This window comes from Vicugna pacos, chromosome 11 (assembly GCF_048564905.1).
Source record: "Vicugna pacos chromosome 11, VicPac4, whole genome shotgun sequence".
In the NCBI taxonomy this organism is placed as follows: Eukaryota; Metazoa; Chordata; class Mammalia; order Artiodactyla; family Camelidae; genus Vicugna; species Vicugna pacos.
This window is the reverse complement of record NC_132997.1, coordinates 75,061,374-75,080,630: the sequence shown is the minus strand read 5'-3', so window position 1 is coordinate 75,080,630 and position 19,257 is coordinate 75,061,374. Positions and strand designations below refer to the sequence as shown.

At 37.3% G+C, this 19,257-nt stretch overlaps 1 protein-coding gene across 6 annotated transcripts in view; it reads right to left on the bottom strand.

Moving 5' to 3' along the window:
• Window positions 1-2,481: 2,481 nt before the first annotated feature.
• R3HCC1L (R3H domain and coiled-coil containing 1 like) overlaps window positions 2,482-19,257 on the bottom strand; it is a 78,058-nt gene continuing 61,282 nt past the window's right edge. For all 6 annotated transcript variants that reach the window (XM_006210543.4, XM_072971727.1, XM_031682755.2 and 3 more), the window contains 5 exons: window positions 16,681-16,856; window positions 12,149-12,219; window positions 11,224-11,319; window positions 10,583-10,723; window positions 2,482-3,305 (listed from right to left, as the gene is read on the bottom strand). In XM_006210543.4, the coding sequence (XP_006210605.1) occupies window positions 3,238-3,305; window positions 10,583-10,723; window positions 11,224-11,319; window positions 12,149-12,219; window positions 16,681-16,856 (552 nt within the window). In that variant the 3' untranslated portion in view covers window positions 2,482-3,237. The remainder of the gene's footprint in view (window positions 3,306-10,582; window positions 10,724-11,223; window positions 11,320-12,148; window positions 12,220-16,680; window positions 16,857-19,257) is intronic.

The following is a 19,257-nucleotide window of genomic DNA, read 5'->3' as shown; positions in this document are numbered from 1 at the left end:
GATGGGGCAAAATTACAACAGTACTCCCCTCCCCCCATCATGAGAGCTACTCTTCCTTAGGGAGTAAAAAGGGACCCGTTCTGGGGTATCCTCTGTGAATACAAAGAAGTGCTTTCTTCTTCCTTCTCCTCTCCCTTCCCTCCTTTGGGCTCCCTCATCTCCCTCATTAGGCAGAGGGCACATACTCTCTTGGCATGGCGGTTTAGGTAAACAAGGGAAGGACTGATTTCCTGTTGGATCCAGCAAATGTCTCCCAAACAGTAACAACATTATCCTCGCACATGCAGCTAATGGTCTGTGAAAGAATGTGTAGCTAGTGGGGGAGCATGTGGTGACTGATGACTAGATTCAGGCGAGGAGGTTACCCACAGCTTCTTGTGGGATCCAGTTTCCAAGAGGGCCAGAAAAAGCAGGCCAGGCAGCCGGCCACCGGCTCTGGTCTGTCTGGCTGCCCACATCACACATTTGATAGGCGCAGCCAGTTCTAATTCTTGGAAAAAGCTCTACAAGGGCTGTGCTGTTATACCTCTGAGTTGAAAGGGAAGGACACGGAAAGATGTGACTGGCATGACCTGTAACTAGATGAGTAATGTTAACAGAATACCAACCACCAAATTCCAGACAGAACCAAAAAAGATGTCAGAAGATTTTCACCTTGGCGTTCTGTAGTCTGAGAGAGACTGAAGTGCTGGGAACCTCAGTCTCCCTTGCAGAAGCCTAATTTATTTCTACTCCACATGGACTTCCACTCCATGAGAAGCATACTGGAACTCAAGGGGATTGTATCTTTCCACTATAAATTCCAGGTGATACTGGGATTCAGATATCCGACATACAGGAAGCAACATATATACACAGCAGAGTGCATTAGCTGTCTCCTTGAATATCTAAGAAAGGAGCCAGTGGCAGCTACAGCTAGCTCTCCAGCTAGCTCAGCTTGTGAAGGCACAGTTTAGATACAGCCAAGGATTTGGTTCCTGTCTGGACAAAGTCAGTGCAGTCTGTGCTGGGCCAGGGCATGTCCTCTTACCTCCAGCCATTATACATCAATTGCAATACTGGAAAAATACAACTTAAAAAGCACATTCTCTACTAATGGTAGAAGCAGCAGGATTTCACAGTGTTCAGTACCGATTAAAAAAATTCTTTCCCTGGGTCTACTTACAAGATAAATCTGAAAGTTAGAGGTGGCTGACTGTTACCTGAAAAAAGTGTTAAGTTACTAGCCACCTAGTGCACAGCATTACACAGCATCTCTCACAGGATGAGAACAAAAGTAACTTCTTAAAATCATGAGTACTACAAGAAAACTGGGTAATAAACACGGGTCTATGTTACCATTAACAACACTCTTAAAAGCCAAAATTGTCGCCAGAAAGGGAGAGCACCCTCAAAGGCAAATGATAGGAACAATCATCCTTTTTTTACTGTCCAAGACCATTCTCAGCCTTGAAGAATCAAAACAGAGCGAAGATATACCTCAGAGGTGCACTGTTCAGTGTGAAACCTGGCTACAGTTCCCTGCACTGCCTTTCAAATGCAGCCATACTGTTCAAACAAACCTGCCTCTGTCCTGTGAAGAGCACAAGCTGTGCAGCCGCAACCACAGTCAGAGAGAGCAGCACCGGGGCAGAGGGTCAAGAGCAGGACGTGATGAACCCCCAGACTTGGAATGGAGGTACTGAACACGAACAAGGGACAGACCAAGAGTGAGGAAAAACAATGCTGAGGAACTGTATGAGGGCTCTGAGACCAGAACAGCAGCAGGGACAGCTGGGTCAGGACTAAGACCCAAGGCCAGTGTCATTTGAGGAACGTCTGGACAGAGCCTCACTCCACCATGTTCTAGGCAATGCTAATAATCCATCATTGTCACAGGCTCTAAATCATACAAAAATGAGGCTACTGCCCTCGTTGAAAGCACGATGAGACACTATTTCTTGTTACCTCAGCATCCTAAGGTCTAGCATCCTATTTCCTCAGGAAGGACCTACTTTCCAAAAACACTGAGAATGCAGATATGAGATGGATAAAGTCTGAGTTGATGGCTCTGACTTGTCAGGGCCTTTTAGGACATCTCTCACTGCTCAGAGGTGTTTGTTTTATTCTGTACACTCTTCACTGTAATGGACGTGTGGTACTGCTTGCCAAATGCCTCTGGCACAGGCTGAGAAGATCATATTAAGAACATGCTGTGTGCCAGATGCCTTCTGCAGGATGTCAGATTTGATAGAAATAGCAAAAGGCGAGAAGATGGGGTGGGGATGTGCAAGGATGACAAGAAGGGGAGAGGAGCTGCCATATACCATCCCTGGAAACTATTTTTGTAGGATACTCTGGAGCACAGAGATGACCAGCAGTCTTCTCAGTGGGGTTCAATAAAACCAATGGATCCACTGAACCCACGCAGAGCATTATAGGGGTGAGCTGTTCCCCAATTTCTTCGTGGGAATGACAAAACTGACAAACAGCAGAGTGATATATGTCATAAAATGGGCTTTAATGTCTCCCGCTTACAACATGACAGTACTGCTTAAATTGGAACTGGTGCACAGCTCCCAAGACCGGCTTCCTATAAGGAACAAGACTGGCGTGCCCCTGGCTGCCTTGCAGCTGGAGCAGCCCCAGGCACTCAGCTCAGTACAAACCCTGGAGTCCAGACACCTGTATCTGCTGCAGTCCACCAACTCTGGGGCTCTAGAACTGGCAGTGTAGAGTCTGTGAATACCAAGTTCAGCAGACAGCCTTCCATCTCTCTGTGTTAACTGCTCCCTCCCCTTCCCACCCACTCCTGCTCCTGGCAATATTGCTGTTCTCAGCCTTGTGAGGTACCAAGGAACACTTTGCCTTTACTGGGCCTAAATCTCCCATCACTGAAGGTTTGAATCCTCTGTTTTGTATTTGGTTAAAACATCCTGGAAGTGTGACCCATGCTAACATGACGTGACCTGTCCAGGGGACTCTTGGAAGTCACATCTTCCAAGTTTCTTCCTAGCTGATGGCGCCTTTCCATGCCCAACACAGTAAGGCAATTCCAAGGAACTGCATTTAGGAGTGAAGACAGACAGAAGTCTATCTCCTTCCTATACTCAGTCGACCCTTGTCTTGATCACTTTATCTCTTTCTTTCATTAACATGCACATTTGCATGTACATAGAGCTCTGGAAAAATCCTCGTATCTGAAGACTATGGAAATATTTCTGAATTCATGGAATTATCCCTTTCAATGAGTGATGTTCAAACAGCAGACTGGTCTCTGCCTTCCCAGATATCTTCCCGTTGCTTGGCTTCCAATCGTTTTCTCTCTGTAAACAAGGGCAGTGTTAAAAACGGTAGTATACTTTACATAATCAGTGACTTACCCTTAACATGAATTAGAAGACAAATTTTCATCACGAGATGGGTGGATTCCCTGGTTTTCCTCTTACCTGATTCCAAGAGTTAGTATTTTTCACTTTCCAAGTGCTTGTAAGTGGAACCAACATTACTATTACTATATAATAAAAAGAGAAAGATCTGGGGCTAATAGAAATAAAAAGCATATGGAATAAGTCTGAACTCACCAGGATCCAGATTCTAGTCTTGCTGATAGTGTACTTATTTTAGTTCTATTTCTCAACTGTGTTAGTGCTTCAATATGACTGCCCGTTATTCCCAGTCTTTGCAAGTATTTCAATAGGGATCAAGAACATGTTTCAGTATTCTTCTTCCATCCTCTTGCTCAAATGGAAATGGCAGCCACTGGGCTTTAGTCATATCTCCTTACTACAATCTTACCAAAAGAATATTTCACAAGAAAATCGAATTTCAATAATTTCAGAGCACTTTCAGGAGCCAGAAATCTTGTGGAATACCAATTCTGACATGGAAAAATGACCACATATAATGAAGAAAAACTAAACATTCTAAATATAAACAAAAACACGCACAAATCTGGACAATCCATCTTCAGGTTTTAACCCAGAAGCCTGGTTTCCATGTAACACTTCTGATACAATACAGACCATACATGGTTTGGTGACCCAAGCGCTTTACCAGGTGCCACAATACCAGTTCTAATTTCATGACCAGTCAGTCATTGATCTGGACACCACAAAATGCAGGTGATTAACCTAAGTGCTTCCTTCCAAGGACAATTATTTCAGATAATGTCTGCAAGAGATTTTTCAAGTCATGAACCAGGGGGATTACAGAAATCAAGGTGAGTTTAGAGTTAATACTTGCTATTTTGACAGATCTTTCCAAATCAGTAGAATCCCTTATAAAATTCCTACATTATATTTGACTCAACTTTAAGGGCAAAGAACTTGATCAGGAAGCTGACTGGCACTTGGAAATGTGAGAAAGAGAAATCTGCTGCTATTTGGGCACCATCTTGTGGCATTATCTGAATATAGCAGCAAAGTTACAAGAGGCCAAAAATGGGGGTCAGCAAATTCCAAACTGAAGGCTAGTTAATTTAGTGTTCTGTGACTCAGTTTTAAGGTGGGTTGAATTGGGGTGGGATTCTCCAGAGAGTCAGCACTAAGGATAACAGGCTTGTCTAAAGGATTCCGGAATTTCTTAGGAAGGCCGACTGTGATTCTGATTCTTACAAACAGGGAAATAGGAGGGGATCAAAAGGCAAAGGCAACCTTGGATGAAAGCAACCAAAAACTGTCTCTGGATTCCAAGAAAAAGTGAATAAATCAGAAAACTCAGTTATTAGAACTCAATATTTTCAGTAAGCTCAGAAACTTGTATCAGAAAGGCAAAGTGGAAGTGATAAGAGAGATCTAGGAGCGGTAGAAAAACTGACTGGCCCCCAATCCATCATTTCAAAGCCAAAGTAGCTCTGAAAATAAAATTTCGTTTTTTAAAAAGTCTGAGGTGAAAACTCATTTGGTGGTAAATATAACCTGAAAGGACATGAGGCTGCTTATAGTCTTTATATAGTCCATTTAGTGTGAATAGTCAGTCATACACTCTGCTACAGAAATATTAATGTTAATGTGTTCAGTTTTGGTGTATGAAACATGTATTAAGATAAACATATTATCATTCTAAAACAGAAATAGTTTAGAATTCTGAGACATTTCCTACCTAATACTTTCTAATAGAAGACTGTAGTTCTGTTACCAAATATACGTAAATATAAGAGGAAATTCTGGTGATAAACCATATGATAAAACCAGCAAGAGTAGGGAGACAAACTGAGAAGCACAAATAAATAGTGAAAATGTGAGGTTTAAATTTAGAAATACAGAACATGAATAGAATGCAGGAATTTAGGTTAAGATGAGAACTAAAAAATAAAATTTTCTTCATTTTAAAAAAGAAATGGAAGCTTGGAGGGGGTTAAGTGACTTTGCCTAAGAGCACACAATCAATGAAAACCTGAAGCTGGAACCCAGATCTTCAATTCTTAAACCAGCATACTCTCCACTATCCTGACATCTGAAAAGAGGATCTAAAAATATGTACACAGAAAAGGAAAAGAATGTATCATCAGAAAGATAAAGAATAAACTATGTTGTCCCTTCATTAAAGAGAAGAGAAAGTAGATAATAACTGATGGACTGTATTTTAAAAAGGCTCTGATTAACTTTACCTCCACCAATTGAAAAAAGTAAAGTAAGTAAAGAGGAAGCCCAACAGCAGCCATAAGGAAGGAACTAAAGAAGAACAGAAGAATCAATATGAAATGATTAACCTAAAGCACTCACATAAGCTGACCCTGAAGACTTTCATTTCTCAGTATAATAAATGAATTGGCAGAAATGATTCTATTAAATGAGTTGAGTTCTCACTAAGGGAACGAAAAGTGTTGAAGATAGAGAGGCCAGTTTGGTGTCATCTTTAAAAAAATAAAGAAAAGGGGATGTAAATCAAAACCTTCAAAATTTACTTCTACACCTAAGAAAATAATGAAGAAAAATCATCACAAAGTCCACTTGTAGCTGCCTACAGAATAATAATCAACATGAAGACTTGAACTACAAGTCTGGTCAAACTAATCTAATTGCCTTCTCTTATAGATTGACAGACCTGGTAGATTAAGAAGAGGCAATATAAATAACCTCTTAATTTTAGCAAGTTTTAGATTTCAGGTTTACCAAGTATGTATATAATCATTAATATACTGGGAAAATGGGAGTCTGGATCACATAAGTATTGAGGGAGCATTAACTCTGGAGAGTTGGTGATCAATATATTAAGTACAACGTACTATTTACTTAGCAATAATTGGTGAACTGGTCAGTCAGTCCCAGGGTTAACATCTTCATCTCTGATCTAGGTCAAGGACATAAGTTTATTAAAAAGCAGGTGACACCCAAAATACGGGTAAATACTCATTGGGGGAGAAAAGACGCCAGGAAAATGCCATAAGACCTGGATTATGAGTCAGCAGGGCAGCACTGTCCTCGAAGGCAGGGAATTCCTAAAAAGGATTTCAGAAGACAGCAACTATGATTACATTTTTATTACAGTTGACTAAGTATCCTATAGAGATGATTTTACTTTTAAGATCTTAGCAATTTCATTAATCAAACTGGGGATCAAATGACTGTTTACTTACTCTGTCTCTCAGGCCTATGACCCCAAAGATGGCCTTTTAGAACCAGGCAATTAATCACCTACTCCCAAGAGTAAAATGGAATGAAGTTATGAAATAAAATTATGGCAGGCTTTGAAAATGAGAGGGTAGCTTATTCTGAGAATAATGTCTATCTCCAACTTTAGGTGGGAATCAAGTCTTTTGGTAAGTAGAACATAGGGAAATTTTACATGTATTCCTGAGTCTGGTCTTTAAATGTAGTTTTATCATTTAATATAAATCCTTGGTTTAACACATGTGATTAAGTCAAATACAAAGTACTCAAGGATGATCTATGCTTTCATTTCCCACTGTTAGTACAGTTCTGATCCGATCTAACATGTATTCTGTTAGACTGAAAGATCTGTTCCCCACGTTCAAAGACTTGAAGCTCTTATCCTCCAGATATATACAATATGACTTGCTTACAACGATTTGGGTACTTCCTTTTTCTCGATTCCTCCCAGAGTAACTTTACATTTTGAATTTCCTTTTTAAGGACTAAGACAAAGACTTCTCAATAAAAGGGTAAGAAGACCAAAGTAGGGTGGAACTTGGCAAGAAAGTATTTAAACCTCAAAATCACAAATTCCAAATTCACCCATCAGAAGGGTTCCATATACAGTGTTCAACTCTTGTGTTTTATAAAGGAAATCACGGAAGACTTGAAAGGATTCAGAGTAGAATCATGAATGAAATTAGATTTGTGAAGAAAAATTAATGTCATTCACATATTCATTCAATGAATATGTACACTTGAGTATCTTTTTATGAACTAGACAGCAGGACTCTTAAAGAAAGGCTAGGAGATTATTATATAGTTTTATTAATAAAACTACCTATATCAGGCTGGCACACAGATTTCAATTTCTATGCTAATTCTGATCAACTGGCCATGGTCAAGTCAAAACTCACCAAGAAAGAGTGTCATGACTGAATAGTACCGTCTGTCATGGATAATGAATGGGGAGCAACAGTAATCAGTACACATTTGTCATTAATGGCTTATATTACTATAATGAATACTAATTTCCCAAGAGTTACATAAATAATAGCACTCTAAATATGTAAAAGCACTTTTCTAAACATTTTTTACATGTTAATTTATGTTGCTCAAAAAATTCTCTATGGTTAGGTAAGTCGGGCACTCACTTTGTTGGAAACTGGGGCACAGAGAGGTATGAGAGACTTGCCCACAGCCACACAGCTAGTTAATGACAAAAACTTTATTACAGCCCAGATTCCCTCTTTCCTAAATGCTCTGCCCTTGATCTTTACAGTTAAAGGCTGTCAGAACAGATGTTCTCTATTTCTATTAAATAAAAGAGAAGAGGAAACTTTTAAATATTATACAGGTTTCAGTTAGACCTAAGTAAGAATTTTCTGATAGTGAAAGCTCTAACTGTTGGAACAGATAACTAAAAAGAAGTTTGTCATATTTCATTTTCTGAAGACCTTATAAATTTTTATGTATTTTTTTCTGTGAAAAAAATATTACCCCAAAAGTCCTTCAAAAGGGATTACAGAATTGTAGAAGAAGCATGGGTTTTAATTAAAGAGGCCTAGGTTCAAGTGCCTCCTCCCAATTTACCACCTGGGTGATCTTAAGTCAGTTACTTAACTTTTCTGGGCCAGCTCTAAACTGAAGATGATACCATCCTCATGACAGAGTTATCATAATATGTTATATTGCCAGGAATTTCCTTCCAATCCTTTTAATCACAGAAACTTTTTCATGGCTTTTAATCATAAAATCTTCAGAACTGGAGGGAAGAAACAACTGCTTAAATTATCAGGTTCACATTTTCTTTCTTACTGAAGGCAGATATCCTGACTAGATTGCCAGTCTTAAGGAGAGGAACAAAATTTTGCCATTTCTCTAATTCTCCTAATTAGACAGCACAGTGCTTTGCACACGGCAGGTACTCAGTGAATGCCAAATGTAGCTGATACAGAATCAAATAAAAATATGCACTGGAATCTGTGCTGGACTCACCATATAATAATATTGCTGCTATTACTAAAAATAGCAGCAGCTAACATTTATCACATACTTATGACAGGCCTATAGAAACTGGAGAGAAAGCATTCCTATGGGTTTTAAAGATGACTAAGTATCTTTGTGAATTATCTCGCTTGATTTCCATTTTATGGATGAGGAAACAGAGGCCTCCACAGAGTAGGTAACTTGCCCAAGGTGACATAGCCAGTCAATGGCAGACTTTAAATGAAGACTCAGGCAGTCTGATTCCAGAGTCTATGATGTTATTTCCTATGTTGTACTGATCCCTTCCTCTACAGTGGAAGAAGATCTGGAACAAAAATATCTGGTCTATTTAACACCTAAACAGTACTTTCAATTTCCACAGAAAAAAAATCTTTATGTGAGAAGTCTTAGGATCCATGCAGGCAATTGTAAGAGTATGTGCTCAATGCATAAAACCAGAAAGAGATATATCAGGAATTTTCCATACACATTTTCTCAGATAAGAAGAATGGGAGAACTCTGAAGCATAAAGAAGGAAGAGTTCCCTATAATCTGTACAGCCTCAGCACCAATGGGTAGGAGGAACTTATCATAATGGGTCCCCATTCACAACATACAGGCCTTCTTTTAAAAAGTAACAGGGTACCCACTTAGCCAACAGTCTCATTTTTAATTGTGTCACTGAAATGTCCTTTGTATAGCTGGGCATTTAAAACAAATACTTCAAGTGGAGCTGCATGCTGCACTGCAAAAAGAATCACATCTCCTTTTATAGATACCACTGTTACTACCTTCTACTGATCTTTTGAGATAACTGCAGTTATTACAGAGTAATCATTTTCCTCAGAGATAACCAATTAATACAGGGTTAAGGACATTGTACATTTTCCTTTAGTCTACTTTAGTGCTGTTAGTGCCATCTGTAAAAATCAGAGGAATCCTCCCCTGTTTCTACAGTCTGTAAAAGGCCTTTGAGTCAACAATGCTTAGGAAAAATCAAAACTACCTCATTACAATCATTAAGGTTTCAAGAATTAGCTGGGTTCAACTCTGAAACTCTAGCACCTGCCATTGACACACTCTGTCACTGGTTATCTGGCCAATGCAGCTGAGAGTCCGCAAGCTGCCAGCTATCACCAAAGCAAAGTGGACAGGAAGTATTAATGGCCTTGTTAGACCAGCAATAAACAAGGTGTTTGAAACTTCAATTCGTTTAATGGAAAAATGAAGTTACTTTTCGGTAAGTGGAATTTTCAGAATAAATTGCCTTCAGAGATTCCACAGATCATGGGCTAAGGCAATGAGACTGTCTAAAGCCTGAAGGTTGATAAAAAGTACTTAAGTGCAAAACCGGAGTCCCAGGCCTTTACATACTACTCAACAATCTATAAAGGGAAGAGAGACATTTAACCTCAACTCCAAACTACAGGGAAAGAAAAACCCTGGATAAAAGATTTTCTAAGAACTCTTGAGTACTGGAAAATAATCAGAAGATTAGGTTAATCTAGATGTGCTCTAATGGAATCACTTAGGACTGTCTTTAGAGAGAAAAAATCCCTCCTACAGTTATTATCATCAATGTCACTTGCTGGCTTTTCCTTAATCTGTCTTCTACCTAAGATCTAAACCATTTGATAATATCATGGCCATCATGGCCCAGTAAAACCACAGCAAATAATGTTTTCCACCTGGGAGACTATTATGCCTTCACAGGAAAATTCTTCTGAGAGTCGGAGCAAGAACTATAGAAAAAGCCATAGATGAGCCACAAAGACAGAACCTGTCTCTTGGAAAACAACAGCAGGAGCACGGATTAGGATGCCTTGTGTGTGAAACAGGCAGACAAATCCTGAAATGCCTTCTTCCTAAATATAAGGCATGAAAACAATTTCAATACACTTGGAAAGCTTCTAGGAAATGGAAATAACAAAATGGAATGGGCTTCATTTTTTTTTAAAATACTTGCCTTATAGTGATCTCTTAAGACCGTAGAGAAGAATGCCACCACTTCAACTTACCTCGGGCTTCTTGCAGTTTCTTGAGCTCTGCTTCCCGTTCCGTTTTGCTCTGCTTACTTCGAACCCCAAGGGCACTGATGACTAACCTTCTGGCTAGGGCTGCTGAAGTCTCAGGACGCTCCTTTGCTGGCTGGAGGAACTCTGAATGGGAGAAAGGGAGGGAGTAGGAGGGAGTAAGGAAGAGAAAGCACTCTAGCTCCAAGTGATTTAACTCCGTAATTAACATACAAAATAGACTAACAAGGGCTGCATCAGCAGTAATGAGTACAAGCCTGATAGATGAAGATCAGAGGAAATTAACATGGCAAAGCACAAACAACCCTGCCTTCATTATCTGTATTAACACAATTTCTTACAGAGACTCTATCAAACAGCTAAACACAGAGGTAGACTAGATAAGAATGTCATCAGAAAATGGCTGCTGCGTTGCTTGCAGTTAGTATCTCCCACTCTATCCAAGTGGCTGCTCAGATGCAATTCTTCCAACATAGCCCTTTTCTCTTTTCTTTTCTTCCTTAAAAATTTTTTTCCTTTAACACTAAAAATAAAAGTGGTATTTCTTTAGAACTCTGGATGCTATACAAGAGCTGGAAAAAAACACCACTATCAACAAGAAAAAGCCCCTGAGACTACAGGCTTACCAGCATAAGCTCTAGCTTTGGCCTTGGCTGCTCTTGTGGCCTGTGACAAGGGCCGGATCTTCACCATGGTATGTTTACTACCCAGAGCATCACGAGCTGTAAAGAAGAATAAATATAAAGAAGTAGAAGACATGTAGAAGAGTGATGCAAAAAAAACCTTAAGGCTAGTTCTTAGGAAGTATTTCCTAGATGTTATGCTTTATTTTTCATGGTAAGCTCTAGAAAATCCGTAAGGAACAACTAGGCAGTGATTATTTTAGATCAGGGATCAGCAAACTATGGCTATGTGACCAAACCCAGTCAACCACCTGTTTTTGTAAATTTTACTGAAGCAGAGCCAAGCTCGTTCATTTACATATTATGTTGCTACAACAGCAGAGTTAAAATGTGACAGAAACCTTATACCCTAAAGTATTTACTATCTGGCCCTTTGCAGAATAAGTTTGCAGACCCCTATTTTAGCTGATTCAGACAAGAATCAACATCTAATTTCTCTGAATGCCTCTGCATCAGATCTGTCATGAGGCCAATGATATAAGTGAAAAGGTCAAATCATGTATTCAGAAAGTATTACAATTCTCACTTCAAATTCATTTGTCTGGGTAGAGGGGGAGTGGAATCACAAATATTTTAAGATTTAGTCACACTGGTCTCTTAAATCTCTATCTATAATCTGTTTATGCACAATCATAACTGACAATTACGAGGCAATTAACCTTGGAAGGAGCTATCTCTCCAAAAACCACTGGATTAGGGTAAGAAGGGAGAGGGGGAGTATGTGGGTACCAAAGTAACATGCCTCAAAAACATGTAACTTCCAATTATCTATATTGGATGAATGCCAGGTGACTGGAATAAAAGGGAAATAAAGATAAGTAGCAGGAAAAAATGGACAATAAGAACAATGAATCCACTAGGTGAATACCTGTAATTGGACTGGAGAATACTCCTAGGGCATGTGTATCATCCACCCATTTAATATCAAATCCTTTCTTTCTGCAAAAAGAAGACAATTTTATTAAGGAAAATTTACTTTTATGAAGTCTGTTTCAAATAGAGTCTCATAAAGCATTTTATGATGAGCTAGGAATACTCAATGAGTGCACAGGTGGAATGGGGATAATGACACACAAAATGACTTGGAGGACAGAAGAAGCCACTGAACTTTAAAAGCAATAATACCATCATAAAGAACTACCTGGGAGTATTTTACGTTCCTAGCCATTTTATATGCATCAACTAATTAATCTTCACATTTTCCCTGGGGAAGTAAATATTTATCGCACTATTTACAGGAGATTTTCTTGGGGGAATGGAACAAGAAGATGTGGAAAGAGGAAGCAAAGGAAGACAGAAGAATATTAGAGGAGGAGGTAGACAAGGAAGGTCACCTACTTAATGCTCAAGGATAGAGACATGTGGAGAGGGAGAGAGAGACAACTCATTCAAAGCAGTAATAATAATAATAATAATAATAATAATAATAATAATAATAATAATAATAATAATAGGAAGACAAAGGACAACTATAACCAGAAAGGCTGACTTACTCTTTCCAGTTGTTGAAGAGAAGTAAACAAGAGAATATGGGCAAGAATTATGGCCAAGTCAGAAAAATTCAGAATAAAGGAAATTAAGATGAGAGAAATATCAGACCAGATTAGAAAGAATAAAAAAAATGACCATTAAGTATTTAAAAAAAAAAACCACCCTTTATATTAGAGCAGAGCTATGTAGAGAGCATAAGGGCTATCAGGATGATAGCATGACAGTTATTATTTTTTCAGCTAGGAGTTTAAAACCACTCATGGACTCAGTATAGTTCTGTGGAAAGAGGATGGGGTTTGTGGGTCAGATATAAATGGACTCAGGTTCTGCCACTTTGCGACTATGGGTAGATTTTTAACCCCTCTTTAAGCTAGGTCTGCTCATCTGTAGAAATGGGCATAGTTCCTTCCTAACAGACTTGTGAAAACAGAAATGAGATCATCCATGACAAGGCAAAGAGCGTGGTATTGAGCACTTAGTGGACATTTAATAAATGAATGGAGCCCACTATTTTTTTATTATTAATAGCAGCATTCATCAGGAAGATGATTAATACTGATGAAGAAGTTGACTCTGGTATTTGACTCACAGGTGTTAGTTGCTATAGGTGTTTGCACCATGAACTGTTCTCTTTTTTCATAAAGCACCGTAAAGAAAACAGCTAAAATATTTCCCTCTTTAAGAACTAGTCAAGAAAAAGTTTCCTTTTAGGGAAAAAGGAATAAAAAGAGGCGTTGAAGGTTAGTAAGAGAATTTCCTGAATGTAAGGGTAAGTTTGATCATGGCATAAAATAACCACAGGGGTTGGAGACTGAAAAAGTTCAACTGTAGAAGTCTATATTATAAGATAGTTGATAAAAGATAGAAAAAAACTTAGATGGGCTCTGGAGGGCCTTTTAGACTTTGGAATTTCATAATGCTTCAAAATGTTTCTCCTCTCTTGAAAATGTTTTCAGAGATAGGAAAATGGTCTTGCAGGTAAGATTAGGAAGAAACAAAGCAAAGGGAAGTTAGTAATTCTTAAAAATTAATTAATCTTCAGTAAATTCCAGACATCAACAAAACTGGCCCTTGGTTTTAAAAATAATCATTATTAGTGACAATCCAAGGTAGTTCTAATTTGGGGTTTAATCTCGTTAACTGCTTTTTAAAATCTGTTATGCACTTTATCTGGAACAGGCCCTGATAACTTAACATAACTCTAAGTGTATACCCACCCCCCAACAAAATAAAATACCTGGCTGCTAACTAGTTTCACCTGTTCTAGAACTTTACAGAAAAATAGAGTGCTTATTTTTGTACATAAAGTTTCAATGAATATAGCCATGCTCATCTGTTTATGTATTGTCTATGGCTGCTTTTGTGCAATGATGGCAGAGTTGACTGAAATATTTACTATCTGACCCATAAGAAAAATTTGGGAGCTAAACCTAATTCAAGATAAACATGAATTGAATTTTAGATTTAAATCTGTAATATCAGACAACAGACCTGGTTCATTGTTAATATCAGGACTAGAGCATTGAAGTATAATCCCTTCTTGGTATTATTTTCTTCCAGAGCCTAAAACTCTTTTTCTTAACTTTCTTTCTAGATTATTTCTTTATTCCCAAAGCTTATTTTTTCTTACAAGCTACAGATACAGTCATATACTTGATTCTTTTATCATCCCAATATACATATAAACTATATTCATACATAACAAGAGGTAGGGCAATTATTCTCAAACCCATTTATATCAGTTTTAGTTTATATTTTCACTACATAATTTAATTAAATAAAATAAAAGACAGAAATGTAAGTGTGAAAAAGAGCTTTAAAAAAGAGAGAAAACATGTTAACCTATAAGGAATTTACACTCAGGTGATTCTAAAGGTACATAAAAGATCTTGCTGCAAGTCATAGGTGTTATCAAGGTGACATATAAGAACTCTTCTATCAGTAGACTAGTAATTTAAAAAAAAAAAAAAGGCCTTAGCATCACATCAAAGCCTGGTAAGTAAATGGACATTTATATGTATTGTTAAAATAAGTTGGTTAAGACAGAGAACATTCATTTTTTAATCATTCTCCACTTGAGTATTTCTATCTCGGTAGTCAGAATAACCCCAAATCAATATATTTACCTTACAGTGCCTTTTGGACTTATTAGGGCCCTTGGTGCTTCCTCTCAGGAGAAATCCTCTTTTACTGTAAGCCTCAATTCCCATAATTAAAATTCCAAAGAAATGGTCAGCTTTTTTTTACAGTTAAAAACAAACAAACAAATAAACAAAAAACCCCACACACAAAAATACTAAACCTCAAAAAAAAAGTAAGGCACTATGAGTGAGAATTTGTACAGAAACAGAATTAAAAGGACTTCAGGTAAAGGAATTACCAGACTACAGAAGGTCTGTATTTAATCTACTTAAAGAGACTTAAAATCTTGAAAATACTTGGAGGAAAAAAAAAAACACACTAAAAAATGGCCATGAAGATTTGAAAAATAGAGAACTTCAAAAAATGAGACACAAAAAATGGAATTTAAAAATTCAATGAATAGATTTAACAACAAATTAAACACAGTTGAGGGAAAAAATAGTGAACTTGGACATAGTACTAAAGAAATTATTCAGAATGTAACAGAGACAAAGAAATGAAAAATCTGAAAGGCAATATGAGGATTAAGTAAGAAGGTCTAATACGTATTTAACTGGCATCTTAGAGAATGTGAAAGAGAGACTGGTACTGAGGTAATATTTGAAGAAGTAATGTCCAGTGTTCTCCAAAACCAATGAAAAATACTTATTCACTGATTTAGGAATCCCAAATAATCTCAAAAATAAAAAAAAAAAAAAAGAAAAGAAACAACAAAGCCACATCATACTGAAAATACACAATATCAAAGACAGAGAAGCTTAAGAGCATCCAAAGAGAAAAGACAGATTACATTCAGAAGCAACAGTAGGCTTTCAACTGGCTTCTTCTCATTCTACACAAAGAAAGGAGAAAGCAGAATAAAATCTTCAAGTTTCTGAGAGAAAAATAACTGCCAACCTAGAATTCTATACTCAGCAAAAATGTCTTTCAAGAATGAAGCTGAAATAAAGCCATTAAGAAACAACACCAATAAAACCCAATTAAGTGTGTTATCAGCAGATTGTTACTAAATTAAATACCAAAGAATATGTTCCATGCAGGAGAAAAAAGATTTCAGATGAAAGATATGAGAGGCAAGGAGGTATAAATGAAGAATACAGAAAGTGGATAAATCTGAATGCTGAATATATAAAACAATAATAACATCAAATGGAGTTTAAAAAGAAAACACTAAATCACAATTGCATATATTAGTTGAGGGTCTGGGAGACACTGGAATGGAACTGGGGAATGGAAATAAAAATCCTTAAGATTGTTTGTAAAGACTGTAAAAATATTAACTTTAGCCACTGATAAGTTAAGCATGCATTTTGTAATTTCTAAAGTAACCATCAAATAATAGAAACTGTATCATTTCCCAAAAATATGGAATGAGAAAAAATACCTCATTAATCCAAAAGAAGGCAAGAAAGAAGAGAAAAAAATGGAACAAGTAAACACACAAAAAAAGATGGCAGGCATACATCCAGATATATCGATAATTATAATAAATATAAATGGACTAAATGCGCCATGAATAAGTCATTACTGATGATATTCTTATTAAATGCTAAAATGGGGTCTAGAAAGACTATCTGGCATTTTTAAGGAACTTAGAAGAAAAGTGGTTTGATACAGGAGATTTCTAATGGGCTTAGAAAAGACAGTAAACAAACATGATGTCAACATGACAGGGAATAGGAAAACAAGAGATGATTTTTCAGACAACGTTTTAAGAAAACTTCATCCCACCTTCCCTAACATCTCCAATAGTTTGCAAATACTTACTGATAATTGCAGAAAACCCGTAGCAGGTCTTCAGTACGAAATTCTTGAGGGAAGTCATAAATTTCAATGACATGTGGGAATTCACAATCACTGAGGTCAATATCAGGAACTTCATGGTTGTAATAATCAAATCTAGGTTCCTGAATGCTTTCTCTATTCTTCATACTCCCTGATAACTAGGGAGGAGGAAACACATATGACTGTTACATCAAGCCGGAGCATTATAAAATATCCTCCCCTATATAAACAATCCTCCTCTTTGTCTCCATGTTCCTATTCCTTAACCTTTAGCATTGTCTACTAATACTGCTAATGAATACAATAACGATCAGGGGTCTATCACCCAGTTTATATTATACCTGTGGAATACTTGAAAAGGTGTTGAAATTCCAGCAAAGACAGGCAATGCATGAAACTTGACTTGCATCTATCAACCAGTGTGTGAGAAAACATAGAATGATTACTGCGGTGAGTTACAAATGTACATCTTAGAAAATGAATTTCAGAAAACAGCTGAAGAGATGAATTAATAGCATTTGTTTTATTTGAGCTTACTGATCAGACTCACAGCTTCTTCTCTGAAAGTGAACAAAAATCAAATAAATTTTTTTAAATTAAAAAACACTTTGTTGGTTTATCTTTTGTTGACTGTAGGTTATAAAGAAATTTGTTAAGACAAATGTAAGTGACACAAGTATTATACTTAAGTTCCCTAGCATGAGAGCTACCTAAAGGAATTCTCACATAGCAGGTTAATAAATAAATTAATAACAATGAAAAATACTTAAAATTCTACTATTTGGTGAAAAAAGAACTGAAAGCTATTAACTATTTCACATTAGAGGTAAGAGAATAAAAGGGAAAAATTGAAAATGGCAACAAAGGCATGACAGTCATTTTGTCATTCACCTGTTATCAAACCTAGAAGCTTGTGATGACCACCTAAAGCCTTCAGACTCAAAGTGTCTTCTGTTAATCACACGCCCAACCAGAGCCCTTCAAGCTTCTCTCTTTTATCCTGTGCCTCTTTTTCCCATCAATGAGGAAATGAGAACTTGCAATCCCAAGGATGTATACCTCTTCTTTGGAGAAGTGGAAAATTTAAGAATTTTATTTGGTAGGGAGGGAAGGAGGAAGGTGATTTAGGTAAAATCAACAAAAATGTTTATTTATTGTTGTGCCTCTAGTTCCTTTTCTCCACTAAGCTTCAGTTTTACACCTTTTAAAAAATGGGAATAACAATAATAGGTGTGTGAATTAAATGAGGTGACGCAGTAAGTACTTAGCACACTACTGGTTCCTAGCTATTCAATAAATTCAATCCACTTTAAACGAATTTTAACTAGGTGCCGAATCTATTACAGGCCAAGCACCACATTATTTCCACTCTGCGTAGGATATAGAAAAAAGGAAGAGAATATTCCTCATATCATAACAATGAGAAAAGACCGACTGATCTATAAAATTATGTTTCTTGAGTTTACCAGATAGCTGAGCATGCAAGACTGAGTATGCAAGGAAACTGAAATCCACAGGATGACAGGTGCCTCCTGAGAGAAACAGAACACATAAACTGTTTTGCTTCTGGTAGATCAGGGAAAGAAGTGGCCACCACACAAGCAGGCAAGAAGATATCAGCTAAAACATCTAAAAAATTGTTAAAATCATAGAGTGGACTGGTGTATCTGTTTAGAATAATTCAGAGCCCCAGGGAGGAGGGGCGTCTGCAACCACCTGCAAGTCCATCCTTACGCCAATGCTATACTGCACTGATTAATGTAGTTTTAAAATAAGTTTTCAAATCAGGAAGTTTGAGTCTTCCTACTTTGCTCTTCTTTTTCAAAATCTTCAATGGCTTTATTTAAAGCTCCTATAACCTACCTACAGTAGGCAGAATGACAGCCTCTCAAAGATGTCCATGTCCTAATTCTCTCAACCAAGGAATATAATACATGGCAAAGGAGAATTAAGGTAGCAGGTGGAATTAAAGTTGCTAAGCAGATGACTTTAAAATAGATTATCCTGGATTATCTAGGTGTGTCCAATATATATACCTATAAGGGTCCTTAAAAGCAGAATTGTTTCAGAAGCAGAAGAGTCAGTGTGTCAGAGTGATAAAATATGAGAAAGACCTGACTGGTCATTGCTGGCTTTGAAGGCAGAAGAAGTGGGAGAGGAGGCAAGGAATGTGGGCAGCCTCTAAAAGAAGCTGAAAAAGGCAAGAAAACAGATTCTTCCTCAGAGTCCCCAGAAAGGAACATAGCCCTGGATCCATTTTTTACTTCTGACCTCCAGAACTGTAAGATAATAAATTCATGTTGTTTTAAGACACTAGTTTGTAGTAATTTATTACAGCAGTAACATTATACTAATATATATACTACCTTTCTAGCTTTATGTCATGTCATTTGTTAAAATACACTATATTGCAACCAAAGAGTAATACTAATCCTAAACACATCTTGCTTCTTCCTGCCTAATGTTTTTGGTCACATTATTTTTGGTCACAGGTATAATCTGCCTCTACCTCTATACTTTCACAGCATTTACCTCATCTGCACTACTTTTATAGTACTC